This window comes from Drosophila eugracilis, unplaced genomic scaffold, assembly GCF_018153835.1.
Source record: "Drosophila eugracilis isolate 14026-0451.02 unplaced genomic scaffold, ASM1815383v1 contig_2154, whole genome shotgun sequence".
NCBI classification, from domain to species: Eukaryota; Metazoa; Arthropoda; class Insecta; order Diptera; family Drosophilidae; genus Drosophila; species Drosophila eugracilis.
Genome location: NW_024573038.1, coordinates 9,233,882 through 9,258,776, shown reverse-complemented (window position 1 = coordinate 9,258,776; position 24,895 = coordinate 9,233,882). Strand labels below are relative to the sequence as shown.

General features: G+C 41.8%; 1 protein-coding gene and 1 non-coding gene across 10 annotated transcripts; both read right to left on the bottom strand.

Moving 5' to 3' along the window:
• Position 1: 1 nt before the first annotated feature.
• Positions 2-24,657, bottom strand: LOC108114215 (mediator of RNA polymerase II transcription subunit 13). 9 transcript variants are annotated; one of them, XM_017225036.2, is made up of 14 exons: positions 24,403-24,657; positions 22,163-22,771; positions 18,133-18,448; positions 12,102-12,195; positions 11,957-12,040; positions 11,017-11,468; positions 10,240-10,948; positions 8,932-9,420; positions 7,240-7,420; positions 6,564-7,144; positions 1,709-6,506; positions 1,532-1,646; positions 1,352-1,470; positions 2-1,290 (listed from the first exon to the last, which is right to left on the bottom strand). In XM_017225036.2, the coding sequence occupies exons 2-14, from the start codon at positions 22,229-22,231 to the stop codon at positions 907-909; spliced, it is 8,391 nt and encodes a 2,796-aa protein (XP_017080525.1). In that variant the 5' UTR covers positions 22,232-22,771; positions 24,403-24,657; the 3' UTR covers positions 2-906. The 9 variants fall into 9 exon arrangements, with proteins under 9 accessions (XP_017080525.1, XP_017080524.1, XP_017080530.1 ...); XM_017225035.2 differs by having other exon boundaries at positions 24,459-24,657; XM_017225041.2 differs by having other exon boundaries at positions 1,352-1,467; positions 24,459-24,657.
• LOC121530034 lies at positions 11,778-11,919 on the bottom strand. The gene has a single exon (XR_005993737.1).
• Positions 24,658-24,895: the final 238 nt, after the last annotated feature.

Genomic DNA, 24,895 nt, shown 5'->3' with positions numbered 1-24,895 from the left:
CTTTGCACAAAAATTTACACAATTTATTGATTTAATTTATTAGATTTAAATAGGGTCTCCTTCCATACTATTCATCATCCTCATCTCCTTCAATTTGTTGTAAACTAATTACTAATTGTATAATTACACTTTTGTTTTACTTTGTTGTTGTTGTTGTTGCTGCTGCTGCTTACTGCGAATTGGTTGTAAATATGTACAAACTTTGTTACTTAACCTAAGTATGATACTCGCTTTTAACTCCACTTCTGCTTTTGTATATATGAACTATATGCCTACATGTGTGTGGTTGTTGGTTGTTTGTTGTTGTTGTTGTTTGCTTTTCGCTATTTTTTCTCATTCGCTCCTCTTCGCTTTTCTTGTATATTTATAAATATTAAACACTAATCGAACGCCAGCCTATGTATATTTATAAAAAAAATAAAATTAAACAAACAATTCTTGCACTTGACACTTTTACAAATTCTCGACGATTAATAAATAGTAATGCTGTTGCTGTTCAAGACTTATCGGTAGACGATAATGTTATATATCCGCCGCTCTCATCGATGATCTTCTATATGTTTTTCTCCTAATGTTTTCTTCTTGATTATGCTAAGTAATCTGTGCGTTGCGTTAACTGATGCTATTGCTCTTGTTTTAGTTGTTGTTGTTGTTGTTGTTGTTGTTGTTTTTGTTGTTTATGTTCTGTTGGTGTTTTTTGGGTTCTGTTAACTTCGATTGATGTTAGCTTGGTGTTGATCTCCTGTTCTAGATCGTTTTGGGTTCTATAGACTTCTGGTGTTCTTTGAGGTTGATATAGCTAGTGGAAGTTCTGCAAACGGAAGCATGCGACTGCATTTGATTGATTCAGTTTTGAAGTGATCCAAGGATCTGAGATCTGAAATCTGAGATCTAAGATCCCCGAACTTAGGCTATGGCAGCCGTCAGATAGTACAGATCCATCAGTGTCTGAACATTGATGGGTAGACAGGATAGACGATCGTGTGTATTGGAGTCGAGCGCAAGCCATGACAGGGCATTGTATCCCTCGAGGACGAAGCGAAGTACATCCGCTGTGAGAATGGAATCCAATGGATGATCGTTGGCTGACTGATGAGCATTGGTCGAGTTGAGAATATCATCGGCAGACTGTATGCTGGGTACATGCAGATGTAAGGCAGTCTTCAGGAACACGGGGCACACATCCTCCAGATGCGGACAGGCGGACCAGAACCAAGCGGGCATTCTACCCGTTGGTGCCGTCGACACCATATAGCCCACTGATATCGGCTGCTGGTTAAGAGATCCCACCTAAAATGTTTAGCAAGATTAGTAACTGTTTTAAGTGTTTTTTTAATAAGAAATCGCCAACCTCTTCTACTTCCTGGGGCGGCGTGCATTTAAAGTTATTGCCACCGGCGCTCTGCCAGCTGCGGTTGTCATCCATGCGTCCTGGGCTACCATGATTGGAAACTCTGTCTATGTGAGCTGCTTTAAAGAAGAAGGAACCCTTAGTAACTGATGCCAAACGCTATCCACCACAAGCACTTACAGTCCCAAAGGAAATCGCCAATGTCTGCATCGCTAAAGTCCTCATTGCCCTCCTCCTCGAAGGTCATAAAGTCATCCTCTACTTGCGGCTCGTTTTGGAATTGACGGGTAAAAGGCTGAAAACGAGAAAATGTAAATAAATTTAATCAATCCAAATAATTTAGTAATATAAACTTACCGCACAGACGGCGCTGGTGGGAAAGACTAGGATGTGGGTGCAGGTCACGTCCTGCGGCGTTGCCAATGGATTTTGCATGGAGATCTGAGAGAAGCGCTCATCCGGCGTAAATTGATCGGGCATAACGCGCAGCTTGGCATCGGGTTCCAGAGTCACCAAGCAGGCACTCAAGATGGTGGGTGGATACATCAATGTACATTGCTCACACATATCCTTGAACTGCTTGGAGGCCTTCTGGAGCTGTTGCTTGCTTAGCAAATAACTCCATGACTTCAGTTCGCTGTGTCCAATCCTTCCAATGCGACCAATAACCAAACGCCACATCTGCGAAGTCTGCGATATAATTCCCATAATGAAGTCCATTAGTTTTTTCAGTGCCACATAACGAGCTGGAGCTTTTCTCCTTCGCGCACGATTCGGTACATCGATATTAATGCAGATCTTCTCTAGCAACTCGCCCCGTTCATCGGTGGCAGTGGCCAAAAGCCAAGCCTGATCCTCGCTCAAACAGTAATTGCAATACATCACCGAATAACGATGTTCATTCTGGCCATGCATGCTGCCCGCCGATCTGGCGAAGTCAGTTTTATCATTTCTCTCGTGCATCGGTGCCAGTACAAAGGGAGCCGTGTACATCTTGTAAGCTCGCCGATTGGGTTCGTCCTTTGTCTTGAGGAAGGCCTCCATATTGGCCGCCGTTCCAAAGCCCGTTAGACTCTTTACGGATTGGGCATGGACCAAATGTCGCCGGCACTGCGAGAATATGTTCAAGGCCAGGCATCTAATCTCGTCCGAGAATCGCTTTCGATTGCCACAGGGTCCCAGTTCCATTACCGATTCCAGTGATATGATCTGTATGTTCATCTGGGATCGCACCGAATCCGGGACAGCTTTCAGAAGTTCCGCATAGCAACGAAGCAGGGCAATCAAAGCAAGGCGTTCCAGTTCGCAACTGTCCGAGGCGAAGGTGAACGGATTGACCACATACAGGACAATAGCTGAGGGGTTAATATCCTCCAAAGTCTCGCCCATGCCCAATGGATCTCCCAGGATCAGTGCGGGTTTCGTATCACCTGCTGCAGAGGTTCCTTTTCCCACGCCTGGTTCCTGTTTAATTTCATTGGCTTCCATTGGTTGAACTGGTGGTTCTGTACCCGGCTCCAGCTTGATATTATCCGTGGGTAAATCCCCGCCAGGCAATCCAGTGACTGAAGAGCTGTTCGACGAGGAAGAGCTGCCACCCTTGGAGTTAGAGTTACCAGTGCCATCCGGTGGATTCAGCAAAGTTTTATCGTTAGGCACTCGACTCAGATATGGAGCCAACTGGTGAATAAAAGCTACTGCATATCGACGAATTTGTTCCGCCAGAGCTGCGTGCTCCAGGGTACGCAGCCAATCATCCAATGGAGTGGTTTCCCTATCAGCGGACCCATTATTGCGAGCTGCTCCAACCTGTAGGATACCATCCCATCCTCGAATAGGCGTATGTTTGCCTAACTTGCACATCTCGTAGGTGCTGCTTAGCTCACGGAAATAGCTGCGAGTGCATGCGGTCACATGCTCGTTGTCCGGACACACCACCAAGTAGACCACATCCCTCGCATAGGAATACGGTTCAAGGAGAAACTTATCCCAGTAGTGGATGGAATGCGGTGCCACAGAGATCCAATCTTTTTCGTATCCAACCACCACGGATGGTATTGGCTGCGGTTCACATTGTCCAGATGCACGACCTGCCAGGCGATGGAACTGCCGCCAGGTGAGTGGTCCACTTACAGTATTATATGAACTCGCATCTTTAGATCCAGAGCCACCTCGTGACTTGCAGTGGAAAGCATTCTGCAGCATCGGCTGTATAGCATTCATCGTACGCACAATCTCCTTGTTGCTCCGGGTAAAGCCAACGGGCAGATATGGCCACTTGTGGACTGTCAACCGACCAGCGCCAATCCCCGCCAGCTTAAGACGCAAGGCAGGTGGTGGTGCATGAAAGGCTGTAAGTTGTTGCTGTTGATGGGAGCTACTACTTCCATTCCCATGAAAGTCCATGATGTTGTCCATCCGCTGGTTCTCGAAAGCCAGTCTCGCCTGCTCCAAGGCCAAGCTGATCACGTCGTGCGCATCCATGAACTCTAAAACATTGGCAATCGACGCCAACGAGGCAGTTGATGCTCCATTGGTGCCAAAGATCCTTCGCTGGCGTGACATTCGCCTTCGATGGGACTGAAGGGCTCGATGAACGGAACTACTGGAGGTCTGGATGATAGAACACTGATCTAACAGCAGATCAAAAACAGCATGAGCCAAGTGCTCGAGTTGTGCACCAGCCGCGGCTCCTGCTCCGAGTTTCTCCAAGGCAGAACTGGATTCTCCGGGCGCCTGCTTTATCTGGTTCTTTCTGCTTAAACTCTGAATGATACTTAGCAACGTCGGCTGCTTATTCCTGCCCGGATCATCCGCAATGCCTGTGATCTCCACCTCATCTTCGTAGAAAAGTCCAGCACGATGGGAGAGTCTTCGATTAACCACTGCGCTAAAACCACATGTACACTCCACAGGATCATCGTCCACATAGCCGGTGATGTGCGGATTACTGCTGGGCGGTGTGCAGGATGATGAGTTGGAGCCGCCGTTCGGGCCGTGACCATGACCGGAGCCAGCTCCGGGCATCGAGGCGGAGGCCGGCGAACCCCCAAAGGCACTGATCATCCGCATGCCGCCAAAGCCACCAGAGCTTGGTCCATTGAGCATTCTTTGTCCAGACGCAGCTCCTCCAGCTCCACCTCCACCAGTCGGAAATGGATTGAAGCTCACGCCAGGCAGAGGTACATACACTCCAGAATCCGCTCCTCGAATATTGCCAATCTTTTGAGTATCCGCATTGCACACACACACACTGCTACTATCGAAGTTGTGATCCCGGAAGACATTCAAGGCGGTATCGTACAGCAGAATGTTCACCAGCACAGAGTTAACTTCTGGTAGTTCCTGGAGCAGACTCGAGGGTCCAGCTGTCATTGCTGTTCCACCACTGGCAATGCCCGCATCGCCAGTGTAGGGCATCATACTCATGTGTCCGCCAGGTCCTGTTCCAGGACCTAAGCCTCCTGGTCCTCCGCCGCCCATACCATGCATGTGCGGATGCTCCTGCGAATGGAGTGGCCGGTTTAAGTATGAAGATGTCGAGGTGGCTGGACTGGCCACAGCCAAGTCATATGGATATGGCGGTGGCGGATGCGTTGGAGTCGCCCTCGACATCGGACTACTCCTGGCGGCATAAGGACCCATACCGGGTCCCGGAGAAATTGGTGACATCCCAGCGCGATGCATAAGTTGCTGCATGGAGCTGCCGGGCGGCGCCTGCGGACAGTTTAACTGATTCAGCAACAGTTGACTTCCACCACTGCTTAATGGTTGAGGGACAGTTGACGGCGTTAGTGGTGTCCTTGGCGCCGCTGACAATAGATCATGTAGATGCTGATGCTGGTGCTTTTGGTGGCCAACTCCTCCCGCTGCCGCTGCTGCTGCTGCTGCGGCCGCCGCTTGTTGCTGCTGATGATGCTGGTGCTGGAGTTGCTGCAACTTCTGCTGATGCAATTGGATGCGCTGCTGCAGGGCCTGATGCTTCTGATGCTGCTGCTGTTGAGCTGCGGCTGCTTTTGCCAGTGTAGCTGCTCTGGATTTGGGACTACTCCAAGTGGGTTGATAAAAGCATCCTGGCGGCAAAGTTAATGGCGGTTGCGTCTGGCTGGGCAGGTTGGTCAATGGAGCGTAGCGTGTGGAACCCACAAACTTCTCCTGCTGCGGTGGTCGGTAGACATAATTCCAATCATCAATGGGCTCCTCCACCGGACTACCCAATTCCAAGTTATACTCCTGCTTCACCAGTTTGGAGACTGTCTGGATGGCCACCACGGTGACGGGAGCTTGAACGGCTGCCAGGATAATACTGCTGTTGGTGTTACTACAGCCTGTGGTGGTGGTGTTGATACTACTCGTAATGGTGGTATTGCTGCAAGTAGTGGTGATACTACTACTGGTTATACTGGTTGTGGTGGTGTCCACACTGAGATCCGTCATGACCACGTCCGTTTGGCAAGGACTTGAATTTGGATGCTGTTGCTCGTGAGAGGGCGGTGTGGGAAACATCTTGGTAAGATCCTCTGCCTGAATATTACCCGCACCCGAAGCCGCTGCTGCCGCCGCCGCTGCTACAACCGCTGCACTGGTCACCGCCGTGCTTCGTTTGAGGTCTTCGATGGTATTGGTAACAGCACTGCAACCGCCATTCGAGGGATTATTGGAATCGGGTGGCGTGTGGATTTGCACGCTACTGCACTCATCGTTCGAGCTTGTCTCAAATAGCTGCTCCAGATCGTTGAGTGAGGGATTCAGACCTTCAGCGGTAAATAGATTACCACCACTACCACTTCCTCCGCCACTGCTGTTGCCACCGCCTGAGGATTTTGAGGTCTCCTTGCACGATGGGGAATGCAAACCGGGCTCTGTCTTAATGTCCAATCCCTGGAAGAAGCTGCTGCCAGTCTCCGTCTCGGCATCACTGCCATTGGCTGTACTGTTGGCGATGCCCACCAATCCACCGCTAGAGCTGCCCGCCGCTGATCCTCCAACGCCTGCTGATGTCGCTGATACATCTAACGAAAGCAGCTGGGAGCCATAAACGGATCCTGGCGATGGCATCAATGGCTTGACGTGCGTGTGTCCCTCGTAAAGGTTTTTGGCATATCTCGGCCGCCGTTGCTTATCCAGTTTTGGACGCTTCACTGTGAGATAGTCCCTGAAATAATAAAAATCATAAATAAGGATTCTTTACAAGAGATCCTTTAATACTTACCAGTTTTCCTGGTACTGAAAATCATAGATGACCTTCAGCCACTCGTCGTCGTAGAAGCTATCCGGGTCCTTTAACGTGAGCTTTGGCGGGTTGTACAATCGCCTTAAGTTGTTCCTGGCCTCCGCGGTGGACATGACACCCGATGCATTCCGACCTTGAGTACCTGGCTCTTGTTTGATGGCCATTGCTGCCGTTGGATTCTGCTGTTGCATCTCCAGCTTCTTGACACTAATTGTGCCCACCGCAGCTCCTCCGACAACGTTCGATGCTCCTCCCGGTCCCGCTCCTCCAGCTGATGTTGCTGCTGTTGGCGTTGCAGGTTGCTGGGCTGGCACACTACCAGGACCAGTACCCAGAGATTGAACCCCTGCTGTTCCACCGCCGGCCGCATGATCTGTATAAGAGGGTGGCTCAACGCTGGGCGTTTGATGGACATAAGGCGAGGCCGTAATGCTTTTGTTATCATGCTGATCCGTTGGCGTCGGTGCTGGGGTATTTTTGTCTAAAAGGTGGTCGATGGGCGTCGGTGGCTGTTGCAGATTGGAAACGGAAGTGGGCGCATGTGGACTCATGTTGAGTAGCTGTAACGTGGGGCAGAAGAAATAAACAACGTGTTAGTTGGAATAAGCTAACTGGGTATTTGCGTAATCGTTTTTGGGTCGTAACTTGCACTCACTTGCTCAGCGGGCGGCACGGATGTTGGTTGCGAATGCGCAGAATTTGGATGCGGTGAGGGTGCAGGTGTTGCCGGTGATTCAACGGATGCCACTGGCATTGAGGAGTCGCCACCTAAGGAATTCCGGGAGTACGTTGAGGCTCCACCATGTGGCGTTCCATGAGGTGTGTTCCCCAGATGTCTGTTAGAAGATAAGGAAAAGTTATAATAATTAGCAAAATAGTTAAAATATCAAAATTAAGATTATTAAGTTGTGTCTCATTGGTTGTTTAGAAAGGTTATGTACAATGCTCAAACTACGGATAATGTAGATATGGATACACAGTTATGCGTGTATATTAATCATATAAATAATATATTATTATATAGTTAGGGACACTTCGGCAAAAGAAGTCTCCCAAATATAACCTTAAGCAAAATTAAACGAAAAACCACATCCAATTTTAAAACAAAACCTTCACAGCTGCAAAATAAAAAGTGCTAAAGTTTGTACAAGGAAAACCAATGTTTGTTAACCAAAATTATTTTCCTTATAAACTTTAGTGATATCTAAAAAACACCCAGATTATATATGTGCTATTTGTTATTTACAAATAAGAAAACCAGCAAAAGAAATCAAAATCATTCCACAAAATGCATTAAAAAACCTAGAAGATTAAAAAAAAAAAACAAAGATGCATGCGGCGGCACCAAAACCAAAGAGTATCCAACGGATATACTCATATTACAGAGTATCGAGTACTTGCAAAACGGGCCATGAGAAAATGAGAACGGCAATGGGGGGCGGTGGACGAGAGTGGGAAGGGCAGAGTATATATACTAAGCTAGTTAAATGCTACAAAAAAACGTGTTGTATGTCCTCGAAATCGAAATCGAAAATATTATACAATTTGTTATTATTATTATTGTCATTGCAGTCTTTTAGCGTTGCTTTGCAATTGTTTTTGTTTATATTTTTAATGTTGCTAATTAACCATTTACCAAGAACAATTAATTAAGTGATTTAGAATTAGAAATTGTTATTGCAAGATGACGACGCGCGTATGTTTGTGTGTGTGTGTGTGTGTGTGTGCTGGCTGACTCCTTTGTTTCTTTTTTTGGGGGCTTGATGATTTTAATACGCCCCCTCTTTTGTTTCCAGTGTAGTTTTTTGTTAGGGCCAGAAATTATATGCTCAAAAACCAACCAACAAAATTATAAGAAAAATCATAAGAAATTAAAAGGTTAACAGAGCGTGTGAAGAGAGTGGATAGAAAAATATTTATATATATATGTGGAGAAAGAGCGAAAGTAAGAGGACGGGTGGTATATACAGCAGCGGTCAAATTAATAGCACTACCTTTCACTTATCAAAAAGATATAAAAATATTTTGGAAAGGCAAAAGTGAGAAATTTATGATTTATTATGATTAATATTAATACTTTTTGACCTTATAGAGAAATTTTTAATATTTTAAAAAACCTTTTTAAAAGCTTGAATGATAAGCAAATAACTTTCTATTAAATTCCATAAAAAGTTAATTTAAATAAACAAAAAAAACCATTAATCCTCTTCTTAAAAGTGCTATTACCTTGACCGCAATTATATACGAAAAAAAAAGTAGAAAACTGAATAGCGTTAAACTAAAACATAGGCAGCACTGGCTATAATGAACAGACGCCACTTCACTTCACTCCACTCAACACACAAACCTTTGTTTTGGTATATTGGTGTCTGTTGTGGTGTTGCTGTGGTTTTTGGCTCTAAAGGTGGTAGTGGTGGTGGTGGTGGCCATAGAGGAGGAGGCGTTGGATGCCAGCGAATGGAGCAACCGCTTGTGGAACGGCACATTGTGACGCCGCAGGGCGGTCGCGGAAGAATTGGAGGCGGAAGTGTTGCTCAGGGAACTGGAATGATGCGATGTTGCTGCCGCTGCTGCTATTGCCGGCGGCACAGGTGTTCCCGGTCGCTGTTGTTGTAGATGTTGCTGCTGTTGCTGCTGCTGCTGGTGGTAATGTTGCTGGTAGGACGACGACGAGGATGATGATGACGACGACGATGACAACGATGACGACTTATTGCCACTAGCACCGGTAACTGCTGCTCGCAGTGCCGGCGATCCCAGCGGCTGTTGCTGCTGCCGCTTGTTGTTGCTGATGCTGCTGCCAATGTTGCTACTGCTGCTGCTGCTGCATTGGGCGCTGAAATTTGTTTTGTTTTTGGTTTTTTTTTTTGGGTTTAGACACTAGCAACATAGTTTTTAACGCTTTTCGTAGCTCTGTCTCTTGGCTGTAGTAGTTTGTTATTTATAATTTTTTCTTGCTGCTGTGTTAGGTAACTCAAAAAAAAAAAACAGAAAAAAAAGAGAAACGGAAAAAATCTATGGCCTATCGCATGCACAGATAACAGTAAAAAGAAGGTCAACTACCGCCTTTAACTGCCTACTGTTTGCTAAGGTAAAAGGTACTTTTTAAGGCATGCCATCAAAGCGGGATTCGTTTTTTTTTTCTGGGAGTTTTTAGGTTGTTTTTTAGGTTCTTGAAGGGAGCACAACATCTCCACTACATCGATTTCATATCAATCTTATAGATGCATAATATCAAAAATTGTTATTCTAATAGAGGCAGCAAAACAGATCTTGTTTTTGGGGTCAAACAAAAATTAGAAAAATCTCTAGATTGGCAAGCTCTTGTTTAGAAAGTTCTTATAATGTTTTTCTTTAGGGGCTTTAAAAATTGTTACTTTAAATGTCTAAAATTATTCTAATGAAAGCAAATCATGTATAAGTTTGAACTACGCTAGAGAAATTCTAAATCAAAAGCAATTATTATTCCCTGGAAAACTTAAATAACAACAAACAAGAAGAAATGGAATTTTCTTAGATAATTTCAGACACTTAAACTACAATTTTAGAACCTCTAGAGATTGCATAAATATACCCTTTCTTAAAAAGAGTAAATAACAGAGCAGGGAAAGACTTCTCTACAGTTTCTTAAGAAGATTAAAAGAACGAGACTCACTTGGTGCATATGCAGGGCGCCTTTTGCATGGGGTCCACAAAGTTCCAGAGCTTCTGACGTTGCTGCTGCTGCTGCTGTTGTATCTGCTGCTGCACCATTTGCTTGGAATCCTGCTGTGGCGGTTTATTCTGCTCATTCTCATCATTATCACCCGAAGTCGCAGCTCCCGAGGCGGGTGTAGATGATGATGATGACGATGCTGCTGCTGCTGCTGCCGCCGCCGCTGCTGCTGCATCTACATGAAGCGTGTTCATCACGCAATCCTGCCAGGTTCGTTCCGGCATTTCCACGGCAGCCGAGGCGGGTATATGAGTATTGTTGGTATTAAAGGTGAAGCCCGAGGTGGGCCGTTGATCGTAATAGGGCTGAAAGGCAATACGTTCCATTGCGCTAACCGCTTGGGTAGCTGCCTTGCGGGATACCTCTTTGGCGGCGGAGGTTGCTGTGGCTCCTGGTGCGCCTCCTCCTCCTGGAGCATTGAGGGAAGCTGGACCCACGGGTATTGCTGTGGCAGAAGGGGCTGCCCCGAGGGAAGTGGGACCAGCTGCTGTACTCGGCGGGCAGGAGAGCGATGCCATAACAGCTGCCTCAGCTGGCGCTCCACCCATCGAGCTTTGCATTTTCTGCATCTCGACGAACTCCATGTGTTCCATGTCGTCCAGGTCTGTGACTAGTACGTAGTTCGTGGGATGATACATCTTATGACCACCTTTAAAATTAGATTTAGATACATATTAGATCATAAGATAGTATTTTTATTTAAAGATAGTTACTCACCCGACACCACTTCCACCACGGGTGGCACGTCCGTGTTGTCCTTATTGCACAGCGGAAAAAACGAGGCCCAATCCTCGAGGATCTTCTCGGCATTGGGATCGCTGGCCTTATAGCTATTACCGGTGAGTATGGCCGCGATTCCAAAGGGGGCCAACATCACCTTGCGCGCATGCGCTGGTGGTGCTGCTTTGGCTGCTCCCTCGCCGCCATCCAATGGCTCCATGCCGGCGCCATTTGGATCTTGACCAGGATTAGGCACTGCTCCTCCACCCGCTGACGCCGCAGATCCTGCTGATCCTGGCGGCGAACTTGCCGCCGCAAAAGCTGCAGCCGCCTCAGCCAAATGCTCCTTGGTCAGTGGCCGTACGGCGGGATGCTCTCGCAGATCTATGGAGGCGCAAACGGTATCGCCGTGAACGAAGAACGTGAATGAGAAGGACAAGTGCTGGGAGCTGTGAGGAGAATAAATTCAGGGAATAAGCAAAGGTTTTTCCATAGGAGTTTGTAAGTTTTATTTTATTTTGGATCAGAACTATATAGAATAAACCATTTTCTAAAAGATATCTAAGTAAAAACCAGCCAACTGTCATTTATTTATAACGAAATTCGATTATTTATCATTTTACTGATATTACTAACCAATAAACATAAAAACCAACCAATCATAAACATTTATAGATCTTTTATGGCTATGAAAATGAATTTGATAACAACATTTTACTGACAATTTCATACTTTGGAAACCTAACTAAATGGTTTATTGATGTTGCAGGAAGAACGATGCAATGCCACAGGCTTCGATGCCATTGCACAGAGTTCCTGTTCATTATTCTAGGATAAGGCCATAGTGTGAATTGGATTTAACTATCAGCATTTTCACATGAATCGACACCTTTATCCTATAGATAGATTATAGATGTTCTAATTTCAAATAACAAACCTGCGTCCAAAGAGACGATCGCTGGAGGTGCAGGGCTGCACAAACCATTTGCCAAATCGCACAATATCCTTGGTGAGCACGAATCTAAAATATAATGTTAATTATTATTAACTGTTATAAAATTATAAATTTAAAGTAATATTACCTCTCCATGAGATTGTGCAGCGCCTTGAAGAGCAGCGATCGGCACTCGTAGGTGAGGGCTCCTTTCCAGGTGCCATTCCAAAGCGCTTGGTTGGCTACAAAATAAAGCAATTTAAAATGTATTAGTATAAGTTATTAATGTTAATAATTAATTACAAAACTAATTTATCTTCATCCTAATAGTTGGATTTTTAAGTGGTTTGAAGAGCTTGAATATCATTTTAATAATAACTTTTTATGAATAATATTTAAAACTTTTAACTAGATAAAAAAATTCATTCAAATTTGCATTGTATTGTACATTCAAAAGAGAAAGTGCCAAGAACCTAAGCCCCCGTAAATTCATTAGATAGTAATAAGATTTGCCAGATCAAAAGGTTAATTAAAGAGATAATAACTACTAAATATTTGTCACAAATTCTCTAAATGGCAATAAAAATTCCTAATTCCCACGTGTGAAAATAAAAGTTCACTAGTTAAGATAGATCTATCTAAATGGATCTCCAAGTACCATTTTGTATTTCAATATTTTGTCATTTTCTGGCACTTTAGATTCCAAATAGATTTCGTGGTTTAATTGAAATGTAAAAGTGGAAAATACCCAAAAAACACAAAAACAAGTGGAGGAGAAACGGAATATAATTAACAACAATAAGAAAAACAATGAGAAAAGACGACGACGTCGTCTACAACGCAAAACAATCAACCTCACTCTTTCTCCATCTCTTTCCCCCGCACTTTTCCACTCTCTCTTTCCCGCAAAAGAGAAGTCAACGACGCGCGCACGCCTCACCAAAAAAAAAAAAAAAAAATCTTTTAAGGCTATTCATTTTTGTTATTGTTTTGTTTTCGTTTGTGTTTGCATTTGTGTTGTTTTTTGGAAACTGACAAACAAACTTAGAGAGAGAGAGATGGTCAGAATACCAGAAAGAGTCCCGGAGAGCTGGGGGATTAATGAAAAGTAAAAACGAGGGATAAAGATAAAAATATGTGCAGAGAGAAATATGTAAAAATGCAACGTGAGAAGGAAAGAAAACGAGGGGGAGAGACAAAAAGCCGACAAGCAACAAAATAAAATACCCAAAGCGGAAGTACAAACACTTGAAAACAAAAGAAGGCACGAAAAGAGAGAGAGGGGATGAAGAAGAGAGGAGGGAAAGGATTTGTGAAAGAAAAAGGACAGTCTAGAAATTTTTGGAAAATTCCAAGCATCCACCACCCACACATGCACACACATATCTTTTCTCTCTCTTGCTCTTTTCTATTCCCACGCACTGATTTGTAATGCTTCTTCTTGTTGGTCTTTGGTCAACAATGTTGCAAAGATAATTACGTAAAGATAAACAACATGGATGGATAACAAACAAAAGCAAGTATTAGAAGGCGGTCTAATAACTACTTTTGTGTTATTTTATGGCTACTGTTTTTTTGTACATATTTTATTTCTCTTCAATGAGATCAGCGTGAGTTTTTTTTTACAACGACGCTTAAAAATTCACACGCACACACACGGACATAAAAGGGCAATGTACGATTATGCCAGTGTGTGTGAGTGCGTGCGTGAGAGAGTCTGCCTCCTGCTCTCTCTTACTATATCGCTTCCTCGTGCTTCTCCACTATTATTATCCCACTATCTCCATATCTCTCATCCTCACAATTCCAATTTCCATCCTGCAAGCCGGCTCTTCTTCGTTTCTCTTCTTCTCTGAGGTCACACACACACACACACACATTGACACACTACCCATCGGCAAAAAGTTCAAAGCTCGCCAAAAATAAAGAAAATAAATAAAAAGCCCGCAAGGGTAGGCCAGTAAAAACAAAAGCAACAACAACTGCAGCTTCAGCCGCGCTCTCTCCGCAAACAAACAAAAGAAAATCCAGAGATGAGACGAAACAAAACGGTACAACAAACAAACAAAAATGCAACAAAGAACAAAGTCAGTAAAAGTAAACACTATACAATGTTCACGCATAATTACATTAAGAGGGTGATAATTTAAAATAAAAGGGTGTTTTAAAATATTTCACCAGAATAGGAAATTACTAATTAATTCACACATGAAAATAGTTAAGTTTCGAAGCTTGAAAATAATACATAGTAAACGATACTGGTCATTCGTCTTTCCCACCAACACAGCTGCTGAAATATCCGCATCTTATCCCTACTTCTTTTTTTTCGAACTCCAAAGCTTCGGAAACAGGAATCGTAATCGGGTGAATCGGAATCGGGAATCGGGGAATCGGAATCGACGGCGACTGCTCAATGCAAATTCCACAAACACAGATAGGCCTGCCTGTGTGGGTGTATTTTTTTTAGCACGTGTGGTTTGTGCACATGTTGCTGCTCCTCTCCCTCTCTCTCTCTGGATTTTGTTCGCTCGGAAATATAGAGAGGTGGAAAGTAGCGAGTAAGAGAGAGTGGTTGTTTGGGAGACAAAGTGCCGCTAGGCGTGCACTCGTCGTTCTCGTTCACCCACACACGCACACTCTCTTCGTTGCTCTTTTTGTTTGTGGCCCAAAAACAATGCTATTTTAGGTTAACATTTTGCTATCGCAGCAGATCTTCCCCTCTCATTCTTACAAACCGTGAGAATTTCACAAGAATTTTAACAATTAAGAGAGCGCGTTATTAAGCATTTTTGCATTTGCGTGACACACAAAAAAACAAAACACACAGAACAGGCAGCAACAAATGTTTAATCAAGGTCAATAATCTGCGCGCACACACATTGAAGATTTTGTTTAGTAAGCGCAATAACAAAGCCAAAACCAAAAGCAGGTAAAAAACACGAATGCAAAATGCAACAAAAACAATAACAAAATGAGCAAGAAAGCGCATTGTAATTAAGCACAAACTTGCAAACCAGTTTAAAGCTCATTGAGAGCGAAGAATCGCAGAAGAGAGACTCTCTCATTTTCGCAGAGAGCCGCACGTAATTATTGGCTTCAATTGTGGAGCACACGCACACAATGACCCCAACACACTCACACACACATTCGCACCAAGTGACAGCTGTTTAAGGTAAAAATCGTATGGCATCGGAATACAACAACAAATTTTAAGTACAATGACAACAAGTAGCGTGTGTTTTTTATAGTAATAGAGGGGGGTGTAGAGTGGGAGGAAAGTAATGCCAGAATATATATGGAAATTGGGGGGGTCTACTAGAATTCTCCAGCGTGTAGGCGTGTCTGCCGATGACGCCTGCTGTCTAAAAAGTGGCCAAAAAAGTGTCCAATAAATGCTAACAGCAAAAAGGAAGAAAAGATCAAAGCCCTATAAAGTAGAATGTAAATTAGTTTACAGTGGGAGTCATTGCTCATAAAGGAGAAATCTATATGAGATTACCAAGTACATTAGTCACTCCCAAATAAAGACTTATGTATAATGGCAAATAAATGTATAGTTATATACGCTATTTAAGGTGTATATTTCCGAACATAGTCAATTTCCGGTTTTGTAAAAACATATTTATTTGCGGTAGTTCAAGAAAAAAATTAATTTAATATTGACAAGTAATAAAAGTATATTAATTTAGTTAGAATTTACTGTTTGTATCTAAGGAAGCAGTTTTTGTTCCACGGTGCTGGTTGGCTGTGATTTTGCGGCGTTGCCGTTTTCACCAACAGCAAAATCAGAGAAGCAGTAACAGTAACAACAATGCGTTCTCTCTTTGCCGCTCTTATTGCTCTTTCTGAATTTCATTCACACGCACCCGCACGCACGCACACACACACACACACACACACACCAACATCAACAAGATGGGGGACGACGACAGTATATTTTTGCCCGTTTTGTTGCTTATGGTCGAAAAGGCTATAAAAAGAAAATGAAAATTCGCCCAAAAGACGGAGACAAAGTAATGTCAATGCAATTAGTCAATGTCCTTGTCACTAAAAATTAAAAACAAATGCAATAATAACAACAAACAAGGCGTTGCAATGACAAAGGCTAAAACAAAAACAAGGCGATCATTTCATCAGCGGCAAAAGCAACGACGTGCATTCAACTCTCAACTTCAGTGCGCGCCTAAAGAAGAAACACGTTAACGCGCAGCAAACAGGCAGCAAAAGCACAAGCTAACTGTAAAACCAGAGGGCCACAATGACGTAGGCAAGATAACGAAAGATACAGTCAAACTTCCGTATCAGTCAGGCGGGCGCGCTACTTCAAAAAGAAAAACATTTCGTTTGTTAGAGGGTAATCGGCATCTAAAGAGAAGGAAAGTTTAGTTTGAATTTATATAAAAGCCTTTTAATTCCTTTGGCTCATTGCAATAATAATTGGTGAGAATTAATTAAAACTATCAGAACCACTTAAAAAATTAAAGAGAAGGAATTATTAGCTCTCAAATTAAAAAATGTTTAAGTCTAGACAGTTAATTTTGTCTACGTTTTAATATATTCTTATTATTTTTTATCTTTAGAGATTAAGGTAATAAGAAAATATTTTTCAAAATTCTATTAATTAAAGAAAAGTATGAGAAATGGGTTATAAAAGAAGGTTTTGTAGTAGATAACGGCATTACTAATCTCGAACAACCTGTGGTTGTTTGTTGGGTAATGGAATTTGCCGCAGAATAGCCGAAACCGAAATTCAAATTCTACGATGAACAATGTAGTACGTAGTACGTAGTTAGTGGTCAGAGATAATAAGGCAATAACAAAAATATTGAATAAATAGTAGCCACACGCAATGGCTGATAAGAGCAGAAAGAACGGGAGATAGGTGTCGTGAAAGAGAGGGCGGGAGGGTGTTGTGACCGAAAGAGAGCGAGCGACCGAGAGCTTCTTTCGAAGGCCAGTGTGTATTGAACAACCCTCGAAAGAGCAAACGAGAGGGAGGTAGAGACGTAGGGAGAACGTGAGAGCACCCTTCTTCTTCGTTTGCATAATTACCAGAGAGCGAGGGAGAGCAAGAGAGAAGAGCTAGCGAAAAACATTGCAAATGACAGGTGACGTTTTAGTACTGCTTCCTCTTTCCTTATTTGATGCACAGAAAGAAAAGTTGATAAGATAAATATTTTAATGGTTTTACAAGTTACTTTGAAACCAAAACAGAAAAATGATATTTATCTATGAATGAAAAATTAATTATTAAGTTTATTAACATATGTGTAACAAATATTTATAAATTTGATCAAAAACTTTAAAAACGCTTAAGTTTCCACATACATATGTATATCGATTTAATACCAAGTTCCTTTTTTTCTTTCTGTGTGTCTAGGTGGGAGGGAGAAAGGAGACAACCGCCTACGATTGACGTTTGTTGGTGTTTTTTTTTTTTATTCTTATTTTCTCCACGATTTCTGTTGCTGACGGTTCGAAACGACGCCATGTGAGTTGTGTGACGCCAAAGGAAAATGAAAAGGAGAGCAGGAGAAGAAGAGTGCGAAGCAGCGGGGGATGGAGAAAAACAAGGAGAGCCAGCAGGAGAGCGCCATAATAATAATAATAATCGTCGTCATCTGCCGCAATCGAAATGTATTTCGCGTGTTTCTCTGTTTGTTTGTTCGTTTGTGTGTCGCATTTGTTTTGGCTTGTCGCACACAGATACACCCACACAAATATATACATGCACATGGCACGTCAAAGAGATGGCGAAAATTTGTTGTTGCAATTGCATGCGATGGATGCGGCCTTGAAGCTTTATTAAATTCATCACCCACTTGCATGTGTGCGTAAGAATGAATGTGTGATTGTATGCGTGTGTTTGTGGGAGAGAAAGAGAGAGTGTGAAAATATTACAATCGATCTTAAATGTAACACTTAGTACTGTTTAACCCATTATTCATCGATTTCTAGCAAAAAGTGCTCTTATATCTTTGGTTTTTGCTTATCAAGTGCTCATATTAAGATACAAATTAATGTTTTAGATAATTATGTATGTAAAATACATATTTGTATTCTGAAATTGACAGGGTTTTCCGTTGTTTTTGTAACTAAGCAAAGTTTCTACAAATCCAACGATTTAGATCTATTTTAGACCCCAAAGCACTAAATTATTCCTAAGAATAAAAACTTACCAGCTACTCGAAGCAGCTCGGCATCGACCAGGTCAGTGAAATCGGGCTCCTCGCCGTACCAGAAGATCCATAGCTCCTTAGCGGCGGCCAGCGAAAGGGGCGGGTGGACCTTGGTCGAGGTGGTAATCTCGAAGGTTAAGGCATTCGGGTCGGCGTTGTCCGTCTTCGTGGATTGGACCCTCCTCCACACGCACAGCATGTCCGCCTGGATGCATCGCGAATAGGAGCGCAGGATCGGGTCCGCCAAGGGATCGCTCGATGCACTCGGTCGCTCCCCGTTAACGAACTTCTTCCATTTTATTCCACATAAATCAGTCTGTAAATCGTTCATAAGAAGAATTAGTCATTAATGCATAATTAAATAGTAAATAGTAATAATGGTAACCAGACCTAATGCCAAATAGGTTCTGTAATACACTCAACTGATAACTAGAACTACACTGTCTTTATCTCTGGAGGGTCTCCTCGTATCATTTGTTTACCCCGCCGTGACGAAAGTTCTTTTTATAAATGACGTACGGAATAAAGCTAAGTCTTAATTCCAAAGTTGTTTTTACAGCTGTTGGGGTGAATATTTTGAATAGACTTCAACCAAATTGATCTTTCCTTTTATTAGGAGCACCTATGATAAATATTCTGCTAGCATCAGCTAAGATAAATCTTTACAATATGAAAATGGTATGCACTTAATATAAAATTCTTCTACAAGAAATAAATTTGATTAATGATGTGATAAATAATTCCAAATGTTATTTTGAAAACAAACTAATAAATTAATTTTGTATTTCCTATAAGTTTATAAATGCTATATCAATTTTCTATATAAAACATTAGAAAGCAAAGGTGTTTTACCTTCAATAAGAAAAGCAATTAAAAAAGATTTTATTGACCTATTAAATCGATGATTCGATTGCATTTTAGATACTAGAGATAGAAATACTAGATTAACTACTTTTATTTCACAATAACTTGCAACAGAGAAATTTACAGTGCAGGTCTTACATCTGCACTATAAAAATAAAGCCTACATCATCTTCTGACTCACTGAGATTTCGATAGTGAAACAAGTATTTATCGATATTTGCATTTAAAGCAAATTCTACCGATGACGCTGGGTTGGATTACTAATTTCTGAATTGGTCACGATCTGGTGAATGGGTACTAAATATTAAAGAGATAAACAAGGAAACTTTGGGATCTCATAATCTAATCTTCTGGTTTTCTGTATTTTAAGTTTTGATCTTTCTATCACTTTTTTATCCAACTTAATAAACTTTAAGAGTAACTAATTTCCCGAAGTGTATTTCCATCTATGCAAAAACGATAATCATCTTGAATTGTTTCCCACTAATTTACCAGTGTTGCGAAATCTTGCGAATCGCACACAGACACATGTAAAGATACATTCCTCATTGCACTTGGCAGCAGCAGCAGCAGAAAAAAAACACAATAAAAACAACAAGCAAAGCATAAAAACGACCAAAGCGAAGCTCGAAAATCTTCCGCTGCCTCGCAACTCAAAACAAAAGCACAGAAAAAAAAACGGCAGAGGGTGGAAAAAAGAAGGGGTGAGGAGGAGGAGAAGCGGAAGAGGAGCTGCAGCAGAGACAAGAAAAACTTGGAGGCACCGAAGAAGAAACAAAAAGCGAAAACGAGAAAGAAGCAAGGAGAAAAAAAGAAGAATGAGTGACTGACTAACTGGGCCCGTTGGTTTTTTAGCCTTTTTTTTTTTAGCCATTTGGAGTCGTCATTGGCGGCTTCCGTTGCAGAGTTGCGTTGGCTTTTATACAATCCCCAAAAAAAAACTGGAATCATCTACATAAAACTCGAATTTTCCACCAAAAAAACTGTATCTTTAGTATGGGAAAGAGAAAATATATCATACATGATAAAAAAACAAGCTTAAACTTTATTAAATGCAAGAAAATACATAAAAAGTTTAAGGAATTTAAACTGTGTAACCAAAACCGCAAACTGATAATGAACAGCTCCTTTTAATAACCACATTCACTATATTTTAACTTTAAGCAAAGGTTTTTCGTTTATTTCTAAAATATTTCAACATTAGAAACTTGAATATTATACTTTATTAGATAATTTTAATCTGAGGCCTACACCCCTCTTCATCCAAACTTTGTTAAAACTGAAAATCTTGTGTATTTCAACATTTTCTAACTCTTCTCCTTGCATATAATTCGAATTGTGGAAACTCGACTTATAGAGGTCTTAAGATGATAATAATTGTGGAAAATGGAAACAAGTTGCTGGTGTGTGGCAAGTGGCGAGTGAGAAAGCAAGTCAGAGAGTGCAAAATCAATGGGCTAAAGCGAGATGGGGCCAAAATAAATAACTGCACCTTCACGCGCACTCACACACACACACACAAACACATTAAAAGATATACAGACAGGCGGTCGTACGCACGCATACAATCACACCCAAAGGTATTCCCCCAAACCGGCCATTCTCATCAAATTCTCAAGCCCTCTCTTTCTTCCACCGTCTTGACGACAAAAATGTATGTTCCACATTCTTCCGCTACTTGGGCTACCTCTTCGTTTTTTGCCATTTCTGTGTGTGTTTTCATTTTCGCTCTCATTTTGTCTCGCTGCTTTTTCTTCGGTTTTCGGTTTGGCTTTTATTTTTGGGCGAGCTATCTCGTAGGTTGATTTTTCTATCTTTTATCTGCCCACTGTCTATCTCCCTTTCCATCTCGCTTTTTTACAATCCTTCAACGAGATCGAGATAGAGAGAGGAGGAATGGGAGAGAATGTAGTTCCCTCTCTTTTGCTGTTATCATTCCGACATGCTTTTTGCTTGTGTTTGTACATGTATTTGTTCACGCGCGCGTGCCTCTCAAGTTCAAACTGTTCGTTCTCTCTCGCTTGCCGTCTCGCTCTGTCGCCCTGGTCTCTCTCGCTCAGAGAAAGTTTGGCGCGTTTGTTATTGTTTCGTTATTTCGTTGGCGTCGGCCCACCTCTCCTCCTCGTCTACCTCTTTGGTGCTCCAAACTCTCCAAGAGAGTTGTAAGCAAAACGAGAGGACAGACCAGAGGGATAAAGAGTTCGGGGGAAATGGAGCACGTTGACTTGTACGCACTGTCGTCGTCATCGCTTCTTCTTTGACTATTGCTTTCCGTTTTTTTTTCGGCTCCTCATTTCTTCTATCTACTCTGTCCTCCGCGAGATTCATTAAAGAAATATGCCAAAGAGAAGAGACAATAGCAGCAACAATCACTAACTAGCGGGGCCAACAAACTAGTCGGTAGTCCCCGAGTTTTCAGTGTTCAGCTTTTTTTTTTATCCAGTCTCGACTTTTTGAGTCTCGGGGAGAAGGAGAACCTGTTATGGGCCACAAAGTCACCGAGCCGCAGTCACAAAACAGCCCACAAAGTCACAGAGCAACAGTCGCTATAAGCTGCCGCAAAGACAACTGTTTTTACAGCTACAGTGAATACCAGGAAATAGGAAATTATTTACTACAGGCTTCTGGGGATAAGAAAGTATTTTTCATTTAATATGGGATGTGCTTTTCGAAACAACGACTCATGAGACTTCGTTGTAAATAAATAAACTGTTAAGAATCACCTAATAAGTAAACAATAAAAGATTTTAAATCTTCCAGCTTCAGATTAAAAATCGTATTTGCAATGTTTTTTATAGTTCTGCGTAACTATAGTTATCTAAACCTTTTTACGGTTTATTTGCGAAGCATCTGCAGCGATAACGATAAACAGCTGTGGTCATACCGCCGGCGTCTTCATTTCGGTTGCCAATCGATAAGAGAGAGAGAGAGAGCGATGAAGATGGTAGGCGAGAGAGGGATCCCATGATCGGTGGTTTAATGTGTATGCTTCGGTGTGGGTGACACACCCCCGCAAGCCAATAAGCCCCCCTCAACACCCTTGGAAAACCACCTTCTCAATCCTCACTGACCTAGATCTTCTAGTCTCAAAAAATAAAAGAATAAAAACCCCGAATTCAAAAAGAAAAAAAAATTGCAAAAATAAAGACAACAATACAATACTCACCAAGGCATAAAAGTTTGTGTGGCAATCCTCCAAACTTGCGCCGTTTGTCTGATGATTTTGATGCGTCATAGTTCTTGGCTTGTTTTCTTCGCACAGCAGCAGCACCTCATTTTCTCAACGTTGTTGTTTATAGTGTATTGCTATTATTGTTATTTATCCGTTGCTGTTGTTATTTGTTGCTGATTTGGATATTCTCTAGTATTTTGCACATTTGCTTGCTTTAATTTTTTTTTTTGGATTTTTATTTTTTATTATTGATTCTGCTGCACGCACACAGCCACACAAACGCACGCAAATATATAGGCACGGGCACACAAACACACACTCGCGCGGGAGAGAGACGACACACACGGATACACAAATATTGAAGAACTCTCTTTCGTCTCGTTTCTTTGCTTTCGATATTTTGTTGTTGTTACTGCTGTTGTGTGGTTAAATTTTGTTTGTAATTTGCTATTTGATGTTTGGTTTTGATTTGATTTATTTATTTATGTGTATTTTGTATTTATTTGCTCTCTGGCGAGAGTATTTAAACGTAAACGTTGCTTTGGCAATGAAACACACATACTGTAGAATTATGCATGTTGCTGTGGTTGTTGTTGGTTATAGCTGGAATATAAAAACTATTAGGCTTTGCTCGCACTTTCGCGTTGAATTCTTATTCGTTTTCAATTTCGAAATAACTGCATTTGTAAGTTACTTTTCTTATTGTTTTTTCTTTGCTTATTTGTTGCTACACTCACTCTCACACGCATGCATCACAATTACAAGGGTTCGTTCATTCGCTGTTTCATTCATGCAAGAGAGAGCGGGGGAGTGAGCGACTCAGAAATTGACTTTTTTCATCCGAAGGCAGCGAGATACACACACACATACGTACACACACATTTACTTCTAGAAACACACAAACGACGATGAAAGTCGTTGAATTTTTCGTTAATCGTTGATGTAGACAAAAAGTAAAATAGGTAACAGTTTTTCGGCTGTATTCGAATTTGAACCAAGCTACAATTTATGTTTTTTTTTTTTACCAAAACGAATATTTAATTTTTTAGAGCGCAAATAAAAGAGATGAGTAATAGGGAAACACCAACACACATACACTAGCGCGCACACAGCACAAAAAACTCTAGAGCAAGTGATTATTTATTTTTTTTCGAAAATAACAGTATTTTAAAATATTTATTTATATTTAATCTATTACTCAGGCTTGTATTTGGTGTTTTTTGCGCACGAATGACGAGTCAGAAATTTTCGAACCGACTGCGAACGCTGGTCGCCACACACAATGGAAATTTTGCTCGCCTAGCTTTGAATCGGCCATATATATGGTATATAGTCAGTGTATGTTCGTAGTTGTAGCAGCGGCGAGTAGCGAGAGAGCAGTAGAGAGAGAAAGAGAGCGTTTGCGAGTAGCGGCAGTGGCGGCCAAATTCGAATAGCGGCTTTTGCTCTTTTTGCAGAGAGAGAGAGAGAAAACAAGTTTTACCAGCTAACTGCATTTGCATTGGTGTGTGTGTACGTTAGTGGCGGCGGCGTCTGTTTATCTCGCCCTCTCTTTGTGCATCTCTTGGGGATGCAACCTTTTTGAACGAGAGACAGAGAGAGAGTACATAGATCGATTAAGTTAAGGGAAAAATCTGAAACTAAAACGAAACTCGAAATAAATCCGAAATTCCATAATTTATGCACTATACAACACTGCACACACAAGCACACTCACACCTATGCAAATACAGTGTGCGAAACGCGATACATAGATAGGCAGCATTCCTCTCACGCACACAATGAAACAAACCTACACCTACATGGCAGAGCAACCACTTTCGTAGTTTTCCTTTCGCCCCGTTTTCTCTGTTTCTGGGCAGTAATGTGTGTGTACACATCAGATTTTCTGATTTTGACTTTCGGACACTCGAAATAGCCGAAAAAATGCCATCGATAACTAAAATCGCACAGTTGTTGCATATTCCCCTTTCTTACACTCTCCTTCCCATCCTCTTTCTTTCTCTTACACACACGCAATAACACACATATATGTATAGCGCCGGGGCAGCGACCGCTAGAGCAATTAAAAACTATTAAACATTTCCGCTGCAAATGTTTAAACTCGGCTTAAATGCCATTTAATCATTTTACGACACAATTATTTGTCAAACAACGGTACTTGGAGACTATTATTTATATTTAATTTGTTGCAGCTCTTCTTTCACACAAACACACACTCAACACTCGCATACCCTCTCACATCTCGGGCATTCGCTTTTGCATTTGCATTTTTCAATCATTTTTTTACGTTTTTATTATCATTATCGATGTTTTTCCATTCGCCGATCTAGATTTCGGTGGTTATCTACATTTTGTACCACTTTCTCTTTCGAATTCACGTACGGAAAAATCTGCGATCGATTTTTATAACAATTCGCAACAAATATCAGGGAAAACTTGCCGTCGGCGGCAGAGCCAGTGTTGCCAGATAAAAACCTACTGAAAATGTTCGAGTTAGTACAAAAACACTAAATAATACCATTGATCTGCTAAGCTGAATTTACAAATATCGAATGTAGAGAAAATAATTAAAAATATAAGTGTGCAAACTTTTCAAAAAGTTTTCGTTTTGGTTAAGATTGGTTAAACTCATATATGATTTTTATTATTATTCTAACCAGTCATTATCAATAATACAAATGTATTTTTTGGCATCTGATATATAAAATTGATTTTTAGCATTTT

Coding starts and splice junctions, on each gene's coding strand:
- LOC108114215 (XM_017225036.2), bottom strand. CDS start 22,231: ATGACGCATCAAAATCATCAGACAAACGGCGCAAGTTTGGAGGATTGC. Junction 10,949..11,016: donor CGTGGTGGAAGTGGTGTCGG/GTGAGTAACTAT, acceptor CTAATTTTAAAG/GTGGTCATAAGATGTATCAT. Junction 7,145..7,239: donor CCGTGCCGCCCGCTGAGCAA/GTGAGTGCAAGT, acceptor CCCACGTTACAG/CTACTCAACATGAGTCCACA.